Source organism: Cyanistes caeruleus, chromosome 3, assembly GCF_971803275.1.
Source record: "Cyanistes caeruleus chromosome 3, bCyaCae1.hap1.1, whole genome shotgun sequence".
Classification (NCBI taxonomy): Eukaryota; Metazoa; Chordata; class Aves; order Passeriformes; family Paridae; genus Cyanistes; species Cyanistes caeruleus.
This window is the reverse complement of record NC_141703.1, coordinates 75688808-75713305: the sequence shown is the minus strand read 5'-3', so window position 1 is coordinate 75713305 and position 24498 is coordinate 75688808. Positions and strand designations below refer to the sequence as shown.

Sequence of the window (24498 nt, the reverse complement as noted above, 5' to 3'; positions counted from 1 at the left end):
TTTTAAGAATTGCTGATTCTCATTCATTTAAAATACTCAAGGATGTTTCTAAGTACGTAATTTGTTCCAAAACTGGAGATTTGTGTATGGACATTCAACAGAGAATCAAAGATTCCAAGATGGGATGAACCTCAAGGACTATCCCACCTTCCTTGGAAAAAGCACAGTCTAGACAAGATGACCCAGCACCTTGTCCAGATGAATCTTAAAAGTGTTCAACAGTGGGGGGTCCACCACTTCTCTTCGGGGATAATGCCAATGGCTTATTTTCCTCACTGTGAAATATTTTCCTCTTGTGTCTAATCAGAATCTCTCTAGGAATAACTTGTACTCTTTATTCCTTGTCTTTTCCATGTGACTGTAAAGAGAGTATTACCATCTTTGCAGTCACCCTTTAAATAATGGAACACATGATAAGGTGTCCCCTAGTCCTATTTTTCTCAAGGCTGAACAAACCCAGTTCACAGTCAGAGAATCACAGAATCATTTAGGTTGGAAAAAACCTCCAAGACCATTGAGTCCAAACTTTGGTGCATCACCACTTTGGCAAATAGAGCACTAAGTGACACATGCAGCCTTTCTTTAAACACCACCAGGAATAGTGACTCCATCACCTCTCTGGGCAGCCCATTCCAAAGTTTAACAATCCTATCTGTGAAGAATTTCTTCCTGATGTCCAAGCTGAAATTCCCTTGGCACAGTTTGAGACTATGTCCTCTGATCATCTCATCTTAGGGAACTGTAGTTCCCTAGGAAAAGATGCCAACCCCCATCTTCCTACACCCTCCTTTCAGGGAGTTGTAGAGGGTAAGAAGGTTGCTCCTGAGCCTCCTTTTCTCCAGCCTAAACACCCCCAGCTCCCTCAGCTGCTCCCCACAGCACTTGTGCCCCAGAGCCTTCCCCAGCTCCGCTGCCCTTCTCTGGACACGCTCCAGCCCCTCAATGTTTTTCTTGCACTGAGGGGCCCAGAACTGAGCACAGCATTTGAGGTGTGGCCTCAGCAGTGCCGAGTCCAGGGGGACGGTCACTGCCCTGCTCCTGCTGGCCACACCACTGCTGATCCAGGCCAGGATGCCATCGGCCTTCTTGGACACCTGGGCACACCCTGCATCATGTTTAGCCTTTCCTCACACAGCAGGCTTCCCAGCCTTTTGATCACTGATGTCTTTGGGAATATTATCTAAGCCCTGTAACACTCCATATATGAATCATACTGTTTTGATCAGCACATCAAGTCATGATTAGGAAATATTGCTCATATGATACAACAAAGGAGTTAGAAACAGGAGACAAGGAAGAAGGGTAACAATAACCATAAAAAGAGGATTATGGTTAACAGCCTATCTTGAGATTTCATTTGCAGTTTGTATTTTAAATCCTTATTTACAAATAGTCTCACCCCAGTCTTCCTCATTTTTGGCCTACATCTGTCTTTTCTTCTTTCAGTACTAAGCATTCTATTTCAGCCTTCATAAAACAATAAGCTTGTTACTATGCAGAACAATGCTGAAACAAAAGGACTAGACAATGATAGTGAGTCATCTCACATTCTTCTTCTTGTTGAAACTGCTGCCTGTGATGTTGAAACACACAGAGTTTAGTTATTGGTGTTACCCAGGGTATCATAAATGAAAATTCAGGCTAGATCATCATCAAACTCTTAGCTGTGCAAAATTCACAGGCAGGAATGAATTTTTATCTGTATTAATTTACACCCATTAGAATCATAAAATGGTTTGGATTGGAAGGGATCTAAAGATCATCTAGTCTAAGTCACCTGCCTTAGGCAGGTATTTATTTTAGAGGTCAAAATTGATCAAACCTTGCATATTCTCCCAAATTTTAAATGCCAGGCACTACATCTGCCAACTCCTCTTCCTGAATCTTCATTCTTACTCTGTATTTTCCACAGCCTGCTCAGGACCTCTGCCACCTTGGCTTTCTCCTCTTCCAAAACTTGGCAAACAAGGTTCTGCCTTCGTAATAATACTGTTTCCCTACTGCACTGCTACTCCAGTTTTAAAACACCACTTCAGTCTGAGAAGGATACAAAGGACATGTTCTCCTTTTGTCCCTCTCCTCTCAGCCCAGAGGCACCAATGTGCTTGTCAGCTCCATTTATTTTTTTTTATCTGAGAGGTGGCACTGACTGACCATGTAAGAATGACACAATGGCCACGTGTGTGTGTGTACAGAATGCTCCAGCTCCATGGAGCTCACATTCAGCTTACAGGAGCTGGAAACACAGAGCTGTGCAATCAAACTATCATACTGAAAACTATATACGTTTTAAATTATCAATGAATGCTGATCAGCAGGATAATGAACTTATGCACAGTATATAGTGCCAGCTCTTCCTTCAGGGATAAAAATACTGAAATGTGGGGGGAAGAATGTAAGGTTGAGCAGAGGAGAGAGACAGATAGAGGGATTTGATGGGATAAAATTGACTAGACTGGAAATAAAGCAGGTTCTTCTCCTTCCCTTTCTTTTTTAAACTATCTTTAGGAACATATTCTTTCTATCAATTTCATATGGCCATTTTCTTATAATCTTAGCCACATATTTTCAAGCTTTGTGCTGATCCAGAATATGAAAGAAAAAAAAAAAAAATAGAGCAAAAATAAGCTGTAATAATAATTCCTGCCTGTAAGCACAATAAAACTTACTATGTGACTACCTGATTTTATACCTTGAAATCTGTACCTGTTTCTAAAGGCACAGTGCTCAATTTAATGTAATGATACATAAAAACCCCTAAATCTGTTACAGGAAGAACTAATGCAAAGATGTGATTTCCCAGCACCTAGTATGCAAAGCCTGCCATATTGGTGCAACCACTGCCTGGCCCTCTCTGGTGGAACAGAAGGATACAATTTTGTTGACATGTACTCAAAGCAATGATGAAGGGTATAACAGAAATTAGAAGGGGACAACAATGATTCCTGATTCTAGTGTCAATTTCAATTTGCTTATTTTTTACCTAAATCAAATTACCTGATCCAAAATTATTAATAAATGCACACCAAAGACACAATTCCACTCTTCTTCTCTCCAAGAAAATGAATGTAAGGGTACACGGTGATTCCTACAGAAAGGTGTTTTCTCAGGGTTTCCAAATTCACTAAAGAAAAATTCTAAGAAATTATGAAACATTAGGTAATTCTTCCAAAAATAACTTTTGAACGAGGTTTTTCTTTTACAGTACCAAAAATAATGTTGTTTAACCCCGACAGACTGAAGGTAGTGTACTTGACTGCCTATTTTTATAAATCCCTTTGAAAAACAGCTCACCTCCCAGAACCATTCCAGCTTGACAGCACTTCCTCAAGCGACACGCTGGGCAGTTCTTCCTACGGATTTTATCGACTATGCAGTCATTTCTTCCAGCACATAAATAGTTGTGCTGACCTGCAGGCAAGAGAAAAACAGGATTAATATGATGCTTTCTAACATGACAAAATTATTTCTGTGTATAAATGTTTCAAAATAACTGAAGATTCAAAAATCTTGAACCATTAAAGAACTCATTCATTTTATGCTAACCTTTGACCAAACACGTTATTATTTGAATATAATGATTTATTTGGTCTGTTTAAGGGAGAAACTCCTCATTTATGAAATTCCAAAATTATTAGCAGGCAGCACAAACTGCTTAATAATTTAACAATATTTCCTAAGTAAATCAAGCATGAGGACAAACCAATTGTTTCTTTAAAAATTACTTTTCTTTGAAGTTATTCACCCTGTTTGCAAAGAACTTAAGTAAATTTTGCTTGGATTGATGTGGAGTTGACAGCAAACAGAATGAAGAAGTTCGGGTAGTGCAGAAAAAAAGTCTTTTAAGCAAAGTAAATGACCTCTGATGGAGAAGCAGTTCTGTACTAAACTTGCTGAAATACCAGCTGACCAGGTGCAGCCAACACAGCCAAAAAGGACAAATAGAAGATTGTAACTTTGTGGTTTAGGTTAGCTCAATTCATTGTTTAACTCTGAATGATACTGTTAGAAAGAGCCTGTCATTAGTGTATTGAAATACAGTCCTTTCAATTACATTAGCTTTCAGCAAAGCAACAGATTGAATGGAATATTGTGAATATGGACCTCCAAACATAACAGAACTCAGTACAAAACCATTTAAATTTTCACTGATTTCTAGGTCTAGAAAAGAGTTAGTGCTGAACCATGTGAAACAATGCATTTGTTTCTGTGCTAATATTTTTAGAGATAAATAAATTACTTCTTAACCATAACTTTAAAAGAACCTGTTTGGTTTTAGTGACAGAAACACAATTGTTGGAAAATAATTTTCATAACAATTTTTCTTTTTTTTTTTTAGAAAACTACAGGTAAACAAAAACGGTTTCCTCACACATTGCCTGGCAACAAAAAAGTCTTTAGCAATGTTCTAATCAGAAGAAATTCTCAGTTACTTTGTACCAGTAATTCTAAGCCTGGACTCCTCCATACAGGGAACATTACCAAAAGTAGATGAATGAATAAAAATCTGCCCTGCTATTGGCAGCAGACCAGTAAGCAAAAGACTTACTTTGAACAATTCTTCCTCGGGATTACTTGCATTTTTAACTCGTCTTTCTTTGCCATTATAAGCTACAAAAAGCATTCAGTCTTTTGATTAGCAACAACAAATTTAGAATTCTGTTAATTAAAATCCATGAGTATTATCTCAGCTCTTTTGCATTCTAATGTTTTAATACACAGCTAATTTACAAAAGAATGCTGAAGTATAGTTAAAGTTTTCTTTGTGTTTGTCTTGTTGTGGGGTTTCCTTTGGTCCCCTGAGATTTCTTCTGGACCTCTTTTCCAGGGAATCTGCTAAGTCTACACTAGATGGTCTGAATACATATAAACCTTGTCCTGCTTATTATAAATCTAAGACTGAACATTTTTGACATTTACAAAACAAATCATAATTGAATCACAGTCATGAAAACTACACTTCCATGTTCATATGTTCTGAAGCTTCCGGTTGGACAGGATTAAACAGACTCTGCCAGAAATCAAATATTACTAGAATTTAGGCACAGTAAAATTTGCTTAAAAGCCAAAACCCTGCCAACCCAATTCTCTCAGGGGATTATGGTGACAAAAACTCAGGCACATCTTGATGCTTCCTGTTAACAACTTCGTTCTTTTAAAGACTTTTAAGAAACTACAGTCATATCTTGCACTTGACTTATACCTTCATGTGAGTTTTCCATCGCACTCATCTCTACCCCATCTCTCCCCGAGACCTTCTGTCCTAAAGTATATTCCACTAATTTTGATTCAACTGGAACTTATTTAGAAAACATTTCTAAATTTCAAGTAAGTTTCAAGTATTTTTGGTATTTTCCAGTTTCATCAGCAAAGGATTTTTTTTAATTGCAGTGATCTGTGTGGATTTAATCTCAATAGATAAATCTGAGTGTACGTTGCCATTTAAATCACTTTTAACATTGTGCAAAGCTGGGTCCTGAGGAACTGTTACGTGCTTGACATTAATATTTTATGGACAGCAGCCATCTGAAAGAAAAATTGTGTAAAAAAATGAACACATGCCAGATATTTGCCTAATTTCAAAATTACAGGGCAATATTCAGTTAGATGAAGATGTTTGGAAGGTTTTCCTGGAATGATAAAATATGTATCTGAAAATCTATTTGCTACAGTTCAGTCTTCAGGATTACCTAGATTTGAACTAATTGTCTTCAATACTTGAGCATTGCAATTATACCAAATGCATGTACTAATGAAGTACCCAAAACCCCCATCATGATAAAATCACCATTCAATTTGTAGCTTGATATTCAGCATCTTTCCTACAACTGTCATTATAATCTGGAAAACAAAAAATGAAACAAACAAGCAAACAAAACACTCAGGAAAAAAACAGGATAGCAGTATTTTAGTTGCTAGAATATGAGTTTGAAATTAAGGTTGCTATTAACATTTCTTACAAAAATATGAACCTGGGAACTTTCTGGCAATTGGCCCATATTCAGAAAACTTCACCCACTGTTAAGATTCCTATGCATGTTCACTTTTCACTGTTTTTTGAAAGTGCATGTTGAGGGTCACTCTCAATTTATTGGTTTGTGACCAGCTTGACGGAGAAAACACAGAGATGATTTTATCTGCCACTTAAATGTTCAAGATTCTTGTAGGATAATATTTTTTAAACTTCCATCAAAATCCATTAGTGTTAGCAAAGCTGAAAGTTCTAATGTAAGCAGCAAACACAATTTCAAGTCTTCTAATGACTACTGCTATACTGGGAGGTTTTTAATCCAAACAGTGCTGGAAGTAGCACATACAATATCATAACAAAAATCTGACTTCTGGAAGCCAAGAGAACAGACTAGGCTAGACCCTAGCTTGTGGAAAACCTGACTTATACAGGTAAATACAGGGCAAACCTTACCCTGAACATGCTCTGACAAGACAGGTTTTCCACAGCTGGGCAAACAGTCTGGCCTAGTTCATCCTCAGTAAAATGGGAAGTAAAATTCTATCGAATTTAGCCCAGATCTAAATGTAACACTCTTCTATTTACACTTTCAAACAGTAAAACAGCAAATGTGGGTTGAATTTACCTCTCATTATGTGGTTTTTTTTAGTCTTGAAGAACTAGGAATCTACACTACAGTCTCCGTGTCCCTGTATGCCATCCCATGCTATTAGTCTCCAAGATTCCACACAATTCAGATAATGTTGTTGGGGTTGTTTGTTTTTTGTTTTTTTTTCATTTAAATCTGGTTTTATTTCTGTGTGTATTCTCTAAAAATAGAAAAAGTCCCTGAAGTGAGACTTCTGACTCTAACTACTTACCCAGAACCCACATCCATCACAGACTTTACCATTCATTATCTTTTGATAAAGATGTACATTTCCTGCTTGGGCCATTGAAGTAAAATTCTCACTTCCAGTTCTTAAGTAGGTGTTGTGACTTCCACTCTGTAGCCTATATCAGTATAAAGACCTGCTATTGATGCAAGTCTGCTCCTCAGCAAAGAATTAAGGATTCAGTGGACCAAAGAGAACAAAGAGTGGAAAGCAGAGGAACTTGTGAATATGTTCCATCCTGGAATCTAACTGAAATAATGAAGAATTTCTTTCTTCATAATAATATATTTCATAGTGAAAGCAATAAAAATGATTGTTTATAAGATCCTTGACTGACTCTTTCCTCCTCTTGCATAGTGATCTCAAAATCTTCCCATCTTTGGCTGTGAATCCTGCAACTCTATTGTCTTTTTTCCTTCCAAAATCACTTCCCCAAAGAGCAACCTCGAAAGAGAATATAATTTTTAAATGATATCTACAAAACAGAACAATTAAATGTAGTTATCTTGTTTTCACTGACTTCTAGACAGAGTCAAAAGTTATAATCCTGCTTTTTAATCTTTTTTTACATTTTCCTGCCTGTTCCTGTTTCTGTTTTCTAACAAGAAAAAGACAGAAAACAAAATGAAAACCACAGAAAACCAAAATGAAACAAGATTAACTCCTAATTCATGGCAACTATAATGAACTGCAAGATTAGGAATACTGTTTCATATTGATTTTCAGTTGGTTTGCCTAGACTGTTTACCGCTGCAACACCTTGAAATGTATAAAGTCTTGGAGTCTAAATACAGGAATTGACAATAGTAAAAGCTTTCCACAGCTAATACTCTTTCAGGAGGATATGGTAGCTTCTACAAGTCACTATTTCCAGTTCTTTTTATGGTATTTTGTCACAATTGTTCCTTGGTCACAATTTTTAAGAAATTAACTACATCAGGGATATAAATAGATAAAATAATGGAAATGCCAGCATATTTGTCAACAGGGGGTCTGTTTCTTACAAATACAAAACATGGCATTTGAACACAAAACCTACTTTAAAAACACACCAACTATCTCAGAGGTGCATAGCACTAAAGTATCAGTTATTCTCCTTTTAATCCTTGAGTGTTATATTCTTCTATCAAGATAAGACTCTTTCTATTTGCATTTCAGTCATCCTATCATTCTGGTTCTAGTGGAATTATCATAGCACATTGCCATAATAAGTTTTTTCATGTATATTTTCCTTATATTCCTTGACTTGTCCTGCAACTGAACCAGTGGGACAGGTTCATTCACTACATGAGCAATAAAGGTGGAAAAAACCTAGAAATATTGGTAGGAGAAAAAAAAAGCAATGTGCAAAACCCCAGACATTACTGCCTCTTAATTGAAACACCTTAGATTAATTTGATTCTATTTGATTAATTAGATTCTAAAGTGTAGACATCTATCAAAACACTAGTGATGTATTGGTGGTACATCATGAATACTGTGGAACAAATACACAATTTAAAACGAGGGACACCATCAAACCCAAATCTACTTTTAGCAGAAAACAGTTTTACTATAAATACTTACACTTTACATACTTATGTGATATAATATACAAATAATCTAATATTTAAAATAAGTACAATTTTTATATGTGAAATAATTTAATATCTGTAATACCTTTTTAATATATATATTACTTAAACAATATGAAATTAATATTTTATACACTTATCATATTTCTTTTATATATTACAGACCTATATTAGCTACCTTGGTGATGTGGGTAGGATTCATATCACCAAATGCAGACAGTGCACATGGTCACTGACACTCCTCTATGCTCAGTGCTGAGAAATAGTTACTTTTAGTAGTGCTAGTAAATAGTACTGCTATTTTCATCACAACTACATATTAGAAATGACAGTGAATTTCTTCCTAAAGTTTCTCGTTTCTCTCCATTCACCATAAAATGAACTTAAGCAGTTCAAGTTTCTCAAATTGTGCACATAGGAAGTTAGAACAGAGTATTGCAAGCCTGAGCAGTCAGTTGCTGGTGCTCTTTAAAACAAGCAGTTTTGCACTACCTGAATAGCTTCTAAACCACCTGAAAACATGTTTAAGATAATATATGATGCTGTTTCTAAAACACTAAATAAAAGTTAAACTAAAAATTTTAGTAACTGACATTCCTGCAGCTGATTATGTACTAAAGCATGTCTATTAGGAAATCAGTGGTAAAGTCACAGTTAGAGCAGTAGGAAGCCAAGCATCAGCATACCAAAAAAGCCAAAGCACCAGAATAAATGACACCTCAGCTCACTTCACTTGCTGTGCCTCATATAAACCAATTCATCACATTGCTGTTTGTCAAACTGCTGGACAACAAATCCTTTTGAAGTCACAAGTACAATGAAGATACAACATTATGTATCAATGCAGATTTTCTTCTCATTTTCATGATGTAAATTCTTTGAACTCACAAAAGTGACATTTTCTATCTGTGTTTTAGGCTCCTCACTAAAGCAATTTTTTTCATTTGAATTTGAAAATACACTTAAGCTTACTGTACTTTAACACATTTTGGCCATGTGCAAAACAAAAGAACTTCAATAACATCAAATCTGTTATATTGAGTGAAAAGCCTTTTTATCTCTCAACTTGCCATGTGTATGTTTTCCGTGTTTGCATGTTTTCTACCTCATGAACATTTCATCACCATCAGGTTTACAGTACATGTGTACCAAATTCTGATCTCAAGATCCAGACTGGAAAGTCATATTGAAAATTAGAAAATCCTTCAAAGTTAGGAGAAAAAGGAACTTTTAACACCTGCTTCATCAAGTCTACAGCTAAAAGGGTCTCTACAGTATTATTGCTGCCTGTTTTCAAAGAGGATTTTCTACTAGTGGTTGACATTTTATTAAATACTTGGCATGCTTTATTTTAGGTTCTTTAGCTATGGAAAAGCACAACTGTTTAGACAAGCAGTCTTCCTTATGCACATATTGCACTACATACACAAGTGAATCACACTGCCATCATAACTGAATCACATCTCATAACTCTGATAAGGTCAGATAAACTTTATCAAAAAGTTTGAAGTTGTGATCAACCTTCTTACTATGTAGGTGCAGTTCACCATCAATTACTCCATGGACCCTCTCTAAATACAGGCAGTGAAAACCCTCATGGAAATCCTACTTTCTGCCAGTTTACCAAATTCAGGCCTCAGAGAGTAGAAAAGTTGAGCCTTGGTCAGTTAAAAGTTATGTGCTTAATATGCTTGAGCTTGTTCCCTGATCCCATCGATGCAACAGAGTTGCTACCCTGACCTTAAAGCACGTATTAAAACTAGACAAAAGTTATACAATCATTTGGTCAAGTTTGTAACACGTTCCCAGGTATTTAAACAAACCAAGAGTCAGCTTTTGACCAATCTGCTGTAATATGTATTCATGTTGGGCTCAGACTCTGGGTTTGGGCAACTACTTTTCCTTAGATATTAATAATATAAATAAAGTGCAAATATAAACAGAGAACAAAAAAATAAGAAATGAGGCTTTATTATAGGAAAAACAGCACTTGAATTTTTTTGCAGGATTTAGGTAATTTAAAATTTTCATTAGTAAAACCACTGCAAAAGAGACACTTTCAACAGGAAAGCAATATAATGCAGGCTACCAAGAAATCCTGTGTTAGCAATAGTGTAACTCCAGACTGTGTAACCCAAAACTGAACACTGGGTTCCTGTTCAGAGACAGACATTTTACCATGGTGTTCCACAAGCATTTTTATCATATCTACATGGCATGGTTTTACATGAAGGAATCTTAATAAGACATCACTAATGACTGTTTGGCAATTTAGTCCTAGAGAAGTAAAAGTTCATTTCTTGATCTTCATTCTTCTCATGCCCTGTTAGAAATATTCTCCTCCATATTTTGCTATTATGATAGAGATATACTGGTAGCACTTAAATAGTGCCTGATCATCAACAGCAATTTACTTTGCAAATATAGTAATTCTACATATTTGAAAGCATTTTGCTATTTATTTCTGAATTTTTTTTGATTTCTATCTCCAAAATGTTCATCACTCTCATCTCACTGACAGGAACAGCATTACCCCATCAGGACAGTGAATCCAATTTTGTCTTTTTGAATTTCTTTACTGAATATAAATAGCAGTAACTTTCATTGTTTTCATAATGCTCAAAGGAGATCTTTAAAGCATTTTTTAAAACCCTTGTCATTTTATTATACATTAAGAGAATCTACAGACTACTAGCTATTAGCAAGGCTCCAACAGAAAACTTCCAAATGCAAATAAAGGATGACTAGGAAAAAAACAACCCAGTATCTTTGTCCCTTCTCTCACCCTCACTTCAGTACTAACTTTTTTACATATCTGCTATACTACAGGGTCCCAAAGAAAGGACTTGCATTTTTGTTTAACCTGCTTCAAGATGGTGCCAAGAGGAAAAAAAACATTTATTATATTAACACCAACCTTTTCTTCATAAATATATAAATATGTAGATAGCCACATATAGGGAACCAAGAACCCAAAAGACAGGAAGTATCTACAAAGTCATACATATCTTACAATTCAGTGCCAAGAGACATTCTTATGTAATCTTTGTGACCCTCCCACAACTCCGACTCCTTGTTAAATTGTATGTATTATGTATGTAGTACTTACATTCAAATGTATGATTAAATCATAATTAGTATATACAGTTTTAAATGATTGTTCAGGCTGGGTATTGTAAATAATCTCTTTTTTTATTTTATAAAGATTGAATATGGAAAAAAAATAAATTTTCTGGATAGCATAGGAGTCCATTTTATTAAAATGGAAGTGTTTAACCAATAAAGTATTTTCCTCACACCTGGGAAAGTAAAATAAATGGTGTATGAATAGAACAATTTCTGTGAAAAAATTACAAAAAATACATAAGCTGTTTGATTTAAAACAGCAACTACATCTCAGATTACAGAAAAAAATAAAACAGAAAAGAGACATTTTCCAACAAATGTAATGCTACTGTATTAAGTACTTTTTTATCTATGTAAAAAAACTCATAACATACAAAACAAAAATTTCAAGATAGAGAAAATCCATGAAATAGCAAAAGTCAGCTATTTCCAATCATGTTTTAATTTCTCATAAAGATCAGTTATGTATGAAAAGCAAGAGTTTTGACCAGGAAATTTTATTAACAGAATTTAACACTGTATTTGTATGAATTATTATTAAAAAAACCCTATCTCTGTAGTAGAACTAAAAATTTTAAAAGGTAAATAATTTCTTTACACTCAGAGAAATGATGTTCAGGGGGGTCATTACATGGAAGAAATATGTCTCAAATTTATATGATTGCCAGTGAATTTTAAACACTATTTTCTATTGCATTTAAAATACAAATACTCTGTTTCTTCTTACAGAGAAGCAATTTTCCACCATTATTTCTGATTTTTTTTTAAAAAAAAAGTCTATATAAAATAAAAATTATATAAAAAAAATTAAAGTCCATATAAAATCAAATTTGTATCAGTATATTGGATTATTTCAGTGCTGATAATTTTATAGTACACTGCAATGAAAATAAGAAGTCCATCAGTCCATCTCTAAGGAACCCCCTGCAGTCTTGCACTCTCTAAACAAAATCAGGTACAACTGTATTTGTTCATTTTGCCAATGGCCACACTGCTCATTGCCTGACATTGCTTCTCATCACATCAAATAACCTGTATCTTTTCTGGGTACAGTCAGGTTTCTGATGTACATTCTTGAATATTTTCGAAAATCCTTACTAGAAAACCCAAACACACTTCCTCAACAGACTCTCAGCCTGTGGATTAATTTAAAAACTAAAATTATGAAGTTGCTATGTAAAACCTAAGACTTTCGTTTATGCAACATCATTGACCTCTCATTTGTCCCTAAATAAGTCTATATTCTTATTCTTATTCTCTGGTAAGACTCTGCAAATATAGACTTTGAACAGTTTGTGAAAACAGCTTTAAGATGTTCCTTTTATTGTTATATTCCCTCTTAACATTTTTCATTTAAATAATTCTGCTGAACAGAAATATATGTTTTTGAACAGGTTCGTCTGCTGCAAAGAGAACTGGGAACTAAATTAAAAAAGAGATGAAATCAAAAAGTAAAATTTATTTTAAAATATGGTACTCTAATTACACTACACTTAGTATTAAAACTTCAGCTCCCTGACCTTTTTAAAAAAATATTTGGCTGATTTAGCAAAACATAGCAAAAAAATGTAAAGCCAAACTAAGAAACCAACTAACAATCAGTGAAATTTAAATATTTTCCTGCAAGTTACTTAAGAGTTTTCTACATCTCTAGTAGTTTTCTCATGGAAACCCCCTGATAGCATTAGAAAAAATGCGGCACAAATTTTGTTAAAAGTTCAAAAGTTCACTTAGACCACCAGGACCACTTTGCAAATATTTAACATTAAAGGAAGAACATGACCATATACTTAAAGTAGAAAGTAACAGCACCGTGAAACAAAAAATCTAATTATATTATTATGCTAAGCTTTTACTTTACTAATATTCCCCTTTTCATTTGGAGAGAGATAAACTCTTTAAAGCAGAAAAACCAATGTATCACAACAAGAAACTACAAGATGCAGTGTTTTTTTTTATTTTACGGAATCCTATCCATTTGAACAATGGTTTTGTTAAATATATGGAACAGAAATTTGAATATCCTAGTTCTGGCAGCATCAGATAAAAATCAAAACAGGAGACAAAGCCTAAAAAGAAGAAGGATTTGTTTTACTCCTTGATCTGTTGAACCACATAAAACACTCTGCTCTTTTATTTGTAATCAAAATCTCAGTGGATAAGGCATATAATATAATCCAAAATGGAAAAATAAACATACGTACTGCTACTGTTTCATTAAACTTGCAGCTTGACTTTGCAATCTAACAACTATTTGGAACAAGTCAAACACTATTATTATTATGACTTGAAATAGTTTAGTGAAATTTTAAATACTTCCATAACTCCCAGGAAGCCAAAACTCTGCAACTTGAAGGCAAGAAAAATGTCATGACTTCAAAAAGAGAACAAAGCCAAAATAAATTTTTATCTGCCTATCATTAGTTCATACCCATAATATTTTCCTTTGAACACCATTTATACTTTTTAAAAACAAGTTGTGTAATGCACAAAATTTTTATTTAACTCTGCCTACCTGGAAAGATTAACTGATGAACAGAAAATATTAAATAGCAAAAAAGTAAAGTAAAACAAATAATACTAGAAAAATCAGTTAAGCAAGAACTTTGTCAATATCCACTGTAATATTTAAACAGAGTTGATAAAACAAAAAAAAAAAATTCACTACAGTGATAACATTTATAGAAATGAGCAATAAATAAACCTAGTGTCTAGAAGACCTATTTCAGGTAATTAGGAACAATGGCATCATATAGTACCTTCCATTGCCCTTTTAAAGAAGACTTTACAACTTCCACAGGTAAGTACTCCATAGTGGCAACCTGAAGCCTCATCACCGCAGATGAGACAAATCTTCTGGGGTAGTGATTCGAAACTGAACTGAGAACTTTGGCTGGTTTCTGTATCTGGCCTTGAGAAGAAAAAGAATTAAAATAAATGAAAGATCTGGTTTTGCACAGTTAACTACTTACCTGTATTAATAAGCCTTATATTAAAAACTTCATTTTAAAATTAGTAATCAAGATACAGAAGGACACGAAAAACCTAAAGCATGATTACCTTTCTGCTTAATGGTTTGTCTCTACTATGGTAATACAGGAAAGCATTGCAAAAAAAAAGCATAACGTTATATTTTAAACCATTTAGCAAAAAGGGTACCATCTAGACAATCCCTTAAAATGCTCATCTTCCTCAGAACAACTCTTGTGACTGGAGTCATAGTGATGATTTTCTTTTCCCTGTACAGAGACAGAATCAGATATATGTCAATTGAATTTCAAAGGCCTCTTTCATATGGGAACTAGGAAATTTCATTTCAACTAGACAAATCTTTAACAATCAGTTTTCCACCCCCCATTCAGCTGCATGGTTCTCAGCAGTAACTAAGTCTGATGGGTATATCGAGGATAGTTCCTATTTGTCTGCAAGAAAAGGCAGACTAATCTAGGCAACCACTGCATTTACTAAAATAAAGGATTTCCATTGAAACTGTAACATTGCATGCACCTGTTGCGTTTATTTCTATGTACTGCACAGCTGGGCATGACAGTACTCCATTTCATTCTAGCAAATCAATATACAAGTGTTTCAGTTTCCTTTTTCGTGTGAAATCAACCGCTTTTTGTGGGTGGGGTTTTTTGGGGGGGCTGTTCGTTGGTCTGGGATTTTTTTCAACAAATTTTCGGAAAACATTTAGGTATCGATGAATGCGGTATCGCTGAAAGAGAGGACAAGCTAGAAAACCTGCACGGCCTGCCCGGGGCAGGGCAGTGGTTCGGACATCGGGTGGCCCTCAAGTGCCGCAGCGGTAACAAACCAACATCCCTGGAGCGGCATCGTGCCCCAAGCCGCGATGTGCCAGCCGCGGAGCCGGGACACCGCGGCGTGCTCGGGCAGCGCAGGGAACGCCAGCGGGGCTGCGGGCACTACCTTGAAGCCCAAAAAGGCCCTCGCCGAGAGAAACTTCGCTCGTCCTTTCCTCAGCATCCCCTTAATATCCCCGCGAGGTGCGCACCGCTCGGCTCGCCCGCCCCTCCGGAGAAGGAGGACGAGGAGGATGAGGAGGAGGATGAGGACGAGGAGGATGAGGAGCTCTCCCGCAGCGCAGCGCGACCCCCGGTCCCGTCCCTCAGCGAGCGCCGCGCCGCCCCCGCCTTACCGCGCGTAGCCGAGGTAGGGCGGGCAGAGCTGGGGCAGGCCCTCCTTGAGCACGGCGGCCGGGAAGCCCAGCGGCTGGTGCCCGTTCAGCCCCAGGGCCGGGTAGAGCCCCGGCGGCGCGGCCGAGGTGGAAGGCAGGCTGTCGGGCGGCGCCGCCGGCCCGAAGGCGCTGGCCAGCAGGGTGGGCTCGGCCTTGTAGAGGACGCACTCCAGCGAGGGCTCCTGCCCGGCCCGCGGAGCCTGCGGGTAGTCGTGGCAGCCTGCCGCGGGGCTGGCCCTGCCACCCGGGTAGCGGGCGGCGAGGCCGAGACCCTCCTCCTTGATCTTCATTACGGGCTGGATGTCGCCGTAGGCGAAGGGCCCGTCCTTGGCGTCGGGCGTCGGGAAGCCGTAGGCCGGCAGGTACGGGCCGGGGGGCGAGCAGCGCGGCCCCGCGCCGCCCTCGTACTCCGCCCCGTCCAGCAGCTGCCGCGTGCGCGAGGCCAGGAAGGCCGAGTTGAGCGGCAGCAGCGGTACGTGCAGGTATTCCTGCCCCGGGTCCCCCGCCCGGGACCCGCCGGGCAGCGCCCCGACACCGGGGGCATCGCCCTTGGGCGCCGCGGCGGGACCCTCCGCGCCGGCCCCCGGCCCCGCCGGCCGCGGCTTTGAGGCGGGGACCAGGGCGTCGCCGGGCGGCCAGAGCGCGGCGGGGCGCGGCGGGGGCTGCGAGGGGCCCGGGGCGGCTTCGGCCGCCTTCTGCGAGGGGCCGCTGCTCATCGGGCCGTCGGGCGCCGCCTCCGGCTCGAAGAAGGCCCAGGGTGCCGCGGGCACGGCGGAGCTGGCATGAGCCGCGGGCGCCAGGAAGGTGTCCAGGACGGTGTCCAGGGAGTCCCTGGCCGAGAGGGAGCCGCTCCCTGGCTGGTAAGAGAGGGAATCCCGGCCGTCCTCCTGCTCCAGATGCTGCTGCTGCTGCGGCTCTTCCTCCTCCTCCTCCTCCCCTTCCTCCTCCTCCTCCTCCTCTTCGTCCTCCTCCTCGTCGCTGCTCTTGGGGTAAAGCAGCCCGTCCAGGGAGATGTCGATGGACGCCGCTTCCTCACGGAAGGGATCTCTGCCGGGCTGACCCTGCAGCAGGACCGCCCCGTCTGTGGCAGGCGGAGGCGCTCTGGGCTCCTTGGCTTTCACCTCGGTCATGCTGGCCCGGGGCAGCGATGGAGGCCGGCGAGTCTCCGGCAGCGACAGAGTGCGGGCAGCCGGGCAGCGACGGGGTGCGAGCAGCCGGACGGCTCTTCACATCCTGGAGGTGCCCGCTGTGCCGATGGCGCGGGTCCTGCTCACATGGTGCTGCTCTCCTGGGGACAGCTCTGCCCCGGCCCCCGCCGCCGGAACGGGGGAGACCGCGGAGCCGGGGGCGGTGCAGCCTGGATGGGGGGAAACGATGGGAGCGTGTGTGGGAGGCGTGCAGGAAAGCAGGGTGCTGCCGGGCTCCGGCGGCGGCGGACAGGCTGACTCCGTGCTCCGCTCGTCCCCCGACCGCTTCCCCCCGCTCCACGCCCCCTCGCCCGTCCCTCCCTCCCCGCCCCTCCTCGCCTTCAGCCCCGTCCCTTACCGAGGGTCTGCGCTGCGGGGCGCGGGCTGGCGCCTCCCGGTCCCACCGCTGCTCCTCCAGCGGCACTTCCATCGGCTCCTCCTCCGCTCCGCCTGTCCCGCTCCCATCGCTCGCCGTGCCCGCATCCCTTTCCCATCGCATCCGGTACCCCGTGCCTTAAGTCAGCGCATTTTGACTTCTCCTGATCATGTCCCTGTGTTCTCTTGCCTTTCCCCCACCTCTTGTGCCGGTGCTCCGTCCTCTTGCTTCACCATCGCAAGAAGCGCAGCTCTTCACTGAGCAGAGGGCACAAGCCTCTGGATAGGTCGCTGCTTTGGAGAGCAGAAGGAAAGCCAAGCTTTACCTATTTGAAGTGACGGCTCCCTTTTGTCTGTTTTTTACTGTCTCCTTCAGATGTTAAATGTTTGATTAAACTCTTTTCCAAAACCCCTCCTGATACAAGATCCGTTTTCCAGTAGCAAGGCAACCAAGGCGTTGTAAAGCTCTTTACCTGACATTCCAGGAAATCAAAGCATCCTTTACATCAACGTAAAGCACAACGTCTTTTCTGCAAAAGATTTGGAAAGTGGGGCATTCCTCGCTTCTAAATTTTAATTACTTTTCACTGACTTTATCAGGGAAATGAGAGGACATTTAAAAAGGATTGGCTGGCCAGCCTGCATATAGCAGGTTGCAACTCAGCCTCGGTTAGTTCTGACCAAGAAACTGTCACCAGCTAATTGCTGGCATTTTGTGTAAAATGCTGGCTTTGGGGTATAACCCATTCAGCTCAACAAGGCAGCTATTAACGTGAGGAAAGAAAAAGAAAACCAGAAAATCGATGCAACCTTTAGTATACATTTCATTATACAGAAACCACAGGAAAGAAACTTGAGTTGAAAGATACAGAGCATAAATTGGTGTATGAGTAGCCCTCCTGACTTCACAAAGAATATTTTTTGATAAATAAAGTGTTAGTTAAATGTTTGGTTATGCCCTGTAGGTGTAACATGCTTTTCAGAAAGAAAACAGCTTTCTTTCCAAAAAAACTGTGATCACCACAAAATAGTTGCTTTTGTTGGTTTACTTTCCAAACATCTTCAGATTGAAAAGGACAGCTTCTCAGGGAGAGAAACATAACTGCTGGAAATCATTTCAGTTTTATGAAATCATATAAGGCAAGTTTATAGAAACAGTGGTTTCACATACCCTTATTCAATGTGGTGTGTGTACTTTCTACATTTTTCTTGTCAAAATGCTACTGGCTTATAGACTACTTTGGGGCTTTTCTTTTTTATTCCTTTAAGAATAAATAGAACAATTTTTTTAAATTCTTTTTTTGTATTCAAAGGAATTGTGGCAATGTGATAATAAGTAGCATTTTAAAACTCAGATGTTATTGTGGGCCCCTCTATAAACATTTAGGAAGTTCAACAGAAGGATGCACTTTCAAGTATACTTGCTGAGTATAGGAATTTTTCATGAACAGCAGCGTTTCACTCTGTTGATGTTGCATGGGAAAGAACTGAGATGTTTTCACAAAACCTATCAGTAGAACCAATGTTAGAATTATTTAAGAGGTGCTATCCAGTTCTGTAATAACATGACATGAAAATAACTTGAAGTGATTCAAAATGAGTTTCAATTTTTCATGCTACAAAATTTCTCCCTTCTCCCACCCCTGCCTTTTCTCAGACGAGAGAGAAGTTCATCTACAGTACTGTTCATTTCCACGCTCATTTTGGTTTTCTCCTGATGTTGCATGTTTAGTCAGCTGGTTGTCATGCCCTTTTATTGTCATTGCCTTGCTTTCTCATTTCCACTTCCCCATGTGCAAACAGCATTCATGGCCTGCATCTTTACAAAAACGTGCTCCAAAGACATGTTTCCTTACAGTGACTTCCCCCCTTCCTACTCCCTCTTGACTTGAAGAGGTAAAGAGCCACAGATGGCCTGAACAGAAGGTCCTGAAAGGAAAGCAGCACTGAGCAGTTTCCACTCACTGCAGCTCATAACTTGTCCATTAAAATTCTACACTAACAAGGCCAAGAGACTGTAAACACCTACATATTTACCAGAAATAGAAATGTTTACTACTTTAATTATTTTTCTAAATGTTAGCAGTTAAATATTGTCGAGGTTTTCTGCTGTGCTTTCTAATTTCATTTTTATGACCTGACAAATATTTTAATGGTAACAGTAATTGTGCTGAGTTGTCACTGCTTAAGAAAAATACTATGGGGTTCTTTATCTTTAATACATTTATTGGACCTAAGTGACTGGACTTGAATTTATATTGGCTTCACATGATTTCTATGAACCTTCACTGGAAACTAGCTATTTTCTTTACATTATTTTTCCATAACCCTTGTGCCCATCCCTGGAAGTGCTGAAGATTAATAGTGGGGCTTTGAGCAATGTGATCTAGTGAAATGTGATCCTGCCCTTGAGAGTGGATTAGAATTAAGGTGGTCATTAAGGTCCCTTCCAGCCCAAGGTTTTCTGCGATTCATTTGTTTCTTTTTCACTTAGATTTTCTCAAATCATTTGGAAGTTTTCCCTGATAGTGCTATGGTACCACGAGTTTTTCAATAAGAACATTTCAAAGTATGCCCTATCACTTTTTTTTTTGTACTCTACTGTTGTCATTTCTTAATTTTCATTTCTTCACTTTGTTTTTATAATCAATCAACATTAAAGAAAAACAGGTTTCATATGGTGTGTCTACAGCTACTTTTAATTTGCAAGCCATTAAAATTGAAACTGATGGTTTCAATTCAGACCTAAAAATGACAATTTTTTACATTCAGTAATACTTTACTGAATAGAAAATTTTTAAAGAGCAAACATTATGAAAATTCTTGTATTTTTCATTCATTTTCAATTTCGACCTATTTTGAACCCAAAAGTAAAACATTGGAGAGTTTGATTGCATTTTTTAAAATTATGTCTGAATGTGAAAATATATCTGAGAGCTTGAATAAGTCGTCGATTTTCTTGCTCTGTTCAAGAACTGTGGACGAGTAAAAGCTGCACTGAACAAAATTTCTCATCTGTCTTGCTTTTCAGCACAATTCTTGAATAAAATGTCAACAAGAATAGCAATAGAATTGTACTGAGAACTCCCACTGTAATGCTCTAGCTTTGTACTTAATTTTTTAAGTAGTTCCTGAGCATTTGTTTGGCCATTCAGCTATTCAACTGTACACTTTGAAGCAGTAGAAACTTTTGATAGACCCCTTGAAATATTTCTAATGGTTTTGGCTTAAATAAAAAGTGTTGTGTGAGAAACAAGACAAGTACACAGATTCCTCAAACAGTACAAATATCAAAATCAGACTTTTTCTATTATGACTTTTTCTTTAAAAAATCTTGAAGTATGGGCTAAAGTTCAAAAATATCTAAGTTACTTTACTCACACTAAAGTGTTCCATTTGTATGTCAAGATTGCTCCATATAAACAGTGAGTGAGCTAATGTTTAAATCCAGAAAAAGACAGATTGATTACACTGAATTAATGTCTTAGGCCATACAGACTTTTCTTGCAACATTGTTTTGCAGAGCCTGTTGGAGAACAGAACCTAGAAGTTAAAAATACTGGTTTCCTTCTTTCCAGTTAATCAATGGGTCACAATTTTTTACTATCATTCTCATTTAGGATATAGTACAACCAAAAATGTGATTCACTTATTATAAACAGAGAGAAGGAGAGACTGTTTCCAACAGTTTATGAACTCATGGTCAAAACTAAAAAGCAGCTTCCATAAGGAGAGACTTAGAGGGTTTTGCTTCTATCACAGAAGTAACATTTTTATTTAGGAAAAAAGAGACCTCTGTAGCTGCTTGAAAAGCCCCACATTTCAGCATGTAGTGTAGACAATGACAACATAGTACTGTTATGTAAATAACAGCATATTCTTGTAATGTTACAATTTTTGGAGACATGTCTTTCCATGGTTGAATCCCTATTCTGTAAAAATTTAGACCCCCCCAGTTAGTAGGCTGAATTTCACTTACATTTGGGTGGCAGCAGACATTAAATATGCATTTCTCAGAGATCATGATTTAGGAGTAGCAGCTAAGTCATGGAAGCACTCAGCATCAGGAATATGATTTGATGGTAACTGTTCACATCTGAACCTGGTGATTAGGCTTCTACAGTCAGAGTCATAGATGTCTGTAGGGACCATTTTTCTGGAGCTCTTCAGTCACTTTTTGTCTTATTAAAGACATAAAGGACTTCTTTGATCTGAAGCACTCAAAGAGCCATGATTTTTTGGCAGTGCAGTGTCGATGCCTAAATGAAAAGGTATGAATAGAGTCCTAAATCCTTAAAATGCAGTATCAATATTCTCTACTACATTGTTTAAAATCATAGTTTCAGAAACTGCACTGTAAGCATACTTTCATTTCCTCTAAGCAAGGGCATGCCACACTGTAATTAATCCCTGGGGTCTGTTATCAGGTGCTTTGTTAGCTTAAGCTAAACCATCAGATTTACTAAAAGCTATCAAAACTATTGGTTTACTAAATGCAAGGGTGTATTGAAACATACTGTAAGTGCAAAAGGGATTGGCAAACAGCAAGGTATGTGGCAAAGAAGGTAAGCAATAGAGTTGTAAAAGGAGATGAGGGAGAGGAAGCTAATCACAATGCATGTTACATAATTTTTTGCTCTCAGGTGCTAAAGTTCCCACAGGGATAATAGCAATATGGGAGGTGCAGTGGGCTGTGAGACACTTTTATCTTTATGAATTGTCTAAAGGGAGGAAACAGATCGGTATTGAGTTACAGTCACAAAAGTGGTAGCTGGTTCTGCTACAGGAGTCATATATTTTCTTTATTGTTCTGTGTCTGTTTATGTTTTGGCTAATGCTCACTGAAATGCAAAATATAATACACTTGTAGCTAAGCAAATAAGCAGGAGCATGAGAAGTGAAAAAAAGATAAAAAGAAAAAAGAAGCTTTCTGCTTGTATGTCTCACAGAGAATGTTATTGCTTGCAGGGGGACATTCTGAAAAACTTTCTCAAGTATTTTGTCAATGAATGCATCATCTTGAGGTATCAAAGGGCACATGCTACACTTTCTTCAAGGCCTAGCTGGGGGACTTTTACCCAAAGCAGGTCCAACTTCAGAAAAAAGAAATAAATGCTGCTTTACATAAAATATGATATTCAATTTTCTGTATATATGAAATACATATTTTATATAAACATGTTAAGTGGCTGTATAAAGATGATTTAACCCAGTGCTGCTGGGTGGAACAAGATGACATTATGCTACTCTCAACAGTATAATATTCAGGATGTTGCAGCAAGTCTTGTTTGCTGGCTGGAGAGTAGGAAGCTTCAACCAGTGATATTAAACAGCTGTTAGCATCTCTGAAATTCAGAAAGAAGCAGTCAGTAAATCTTCAGAAGTATTAAAACTAATATCCTGATTGAATTGTGCATCCTAAGTAATCATAGAAAAGAAGGTAACAACTGGATAAGACCTTAGGAAGTACTTGTTTGGTGATCCAAATTTATGTGAAAATGCTTTTTAACACAGAGAAAAAAGAGGGTTGAACATAACTATGGTACTTTCTTCAGAGTCCAAAAGCTGAATATAATAAAAGAGATCTTGAAGTTGAGTCACACTGTAAGTGGAAGCAGGAATAATTTTCTTTTACTTTGGTGCAGCCTTTGCTGCCAACTTCAATTTCGTAAGAGACATCCTTCCTATGTAAATTCAAGGTATCTTAGCAAGGATTAATTTTCCATCAACTTATTATATTTCCAAGCTTTTCTTCTTGTTTCTGTTTACAGTCTAATTGTCCATCAGGAACTTGGTTGCCCTATGAAATTTCAACACTGACTCTTCAGCCTTGAAATATTCACAGCCTGCTCTGAATTACCAGTTTTTCATAGCTACTCGTTAAAGGCAAGGTGTGGCAATGTAGCATTTTTCCATAATTTGCAGAGAGCAAGGGCAGATGCAGGTTCCTGCACCTGTAGAAGAACAACCCCAGGCACCAGCACAGGCTGGGGCTGACCTGCTGAGGAGCAGCTCTGCAGAGAAGGACCTGGGGGTCCTGGTGGACCACCACAAGCTGTCCCTGAGCCAGCAGTGTCCCCGTGGCTCAGAAGGCCAGAGGGATCCTGGGGTGCCTTAGGAAGAGCAGAGCCAGCAGGTCAGGGGAGGTGATCCTGCCCCTCTGGTCAGCCCTTGTGGGGCACATCTGGAGTGCTGTGGCCAGGTCTGGGCCCCTCAGGACATGGAGCTCCAGGAGCAGGTCTAGTGGACAGTGAAAAAGATGATGAGGGGTCCAGAGCATCTCCCTTACAAGGACGGGCTGAGGGAGCTGGGCCTGTTTGGCCTCAAGAAGAGACACTTGAGAAGGAACCTCATCAATGTATACAAGTATCTGAAGGGAGGGAGCCAAGAGGATGGATCAGGCTGTTTTCAGTGGTACCAAACAACAGGACAAGAGGCAACAGGCAGAAACTTATGCACAGAAGTTCCACCTGAACAAGAGGAAGAACTTCTTTACTCTGCAGGTGACTGTGCCCTAGAAGAGTTTGACCAGAGAGGTTGTGAAGTCTCCCTCATGAGATAATCAATAATCATCTGGATACAATCCTGTGCCATGTGCTCCAGGATGGCCCTGCTTGAGCAAGGAGGTTGTACGCCCCACTGAGGTCCTTTCCAACTTGACTCATTCTGTTATTCTGTGAAAAATGAAACTGTGTGGTGAAGAATAAATGCAATGTACAAAGATTATCTGTGAAGGTGTCCGCTTGTTTGGCAATTCTGGGTAGAAATGCTAAAATGCAAAGGAAGGTGCCCTGTGATGTTAAAATTAAGCAAAGCAAAAGAATTAAGCAAAAGAAAGACAGAAGTCCTTCACCTTTTGAAAGGTTCATTTCTATCCTGAAGCTGTATAACCGCAAAACCTACTTGAAGTATTTCCAATGGTTTGTGAATCAGCCATGTTGTGAATTAAAAAACTGGAATACTAGACTCTGAATTTTGCATCAGATACTTGAATGCTATTAATCAACACAATTAAAAGAGATCCAGTGAAGGAACTAGCTTAAAAACTGTCAAGGGACCAATATTCTTTATTTCTCCCAGTTCAAAAGTTCCCTTAAAACGTGTTACTGGAGGGTAATAAATACCAAGTCATTGTTTCCTAAGAAGCCTAGAGGACTGTTACATTTTTTGAGTCTACATACTTGTCTAAATA

The 24498-nt window shown here is 39.1% G+C and overlaps 1 protein-coding gene and 1 long non-coding RNA gene across 2 annotated transcripts in view; one reads left to right on the top strand and one right to left on the bottom strand.

Moving 5' to 3' along the window:
• PGR (progesterone receptor) overlaps positions 1 to 17574 on the bottom strand; it is a 32657-nt gene extending 15083 nt beyond the window's left edge. Inside the window, exons 1-3 of the mRNA XM_086882020.1 lie at positions 15706 to 17574; positions 14306 to 14457; positions 3295 to 3411 (exon numbers count right to left, since the gene is read on the bottom strand). Coding sequence (XP_086738146.1) covers positions 3295 to 3411; positions 14306 to 14457; positions 15706 to 16874 — 1438 coding nt within the window. The 5' untranslated portion in view covers positions 16875 to 17574. The remainder of the gene's footprint in view (positions 1 to 3294; positions 3412 to 14305; positions 14458 to 15705) is intronic.
• On the top strand, positions 16533 to 24032 carry LOC147654264 (uncharacterized). The gene is made up of 2 exons (XR_015284816.1): positions 16533 to 16604; positions 23078 to 24032. It is a non-coding gene; the product is annotated as an uncharacterized LOC147654264 (long non-coding RNA).
• Positions 24033 to 24498: the final 466 nt, after the last annotated feature.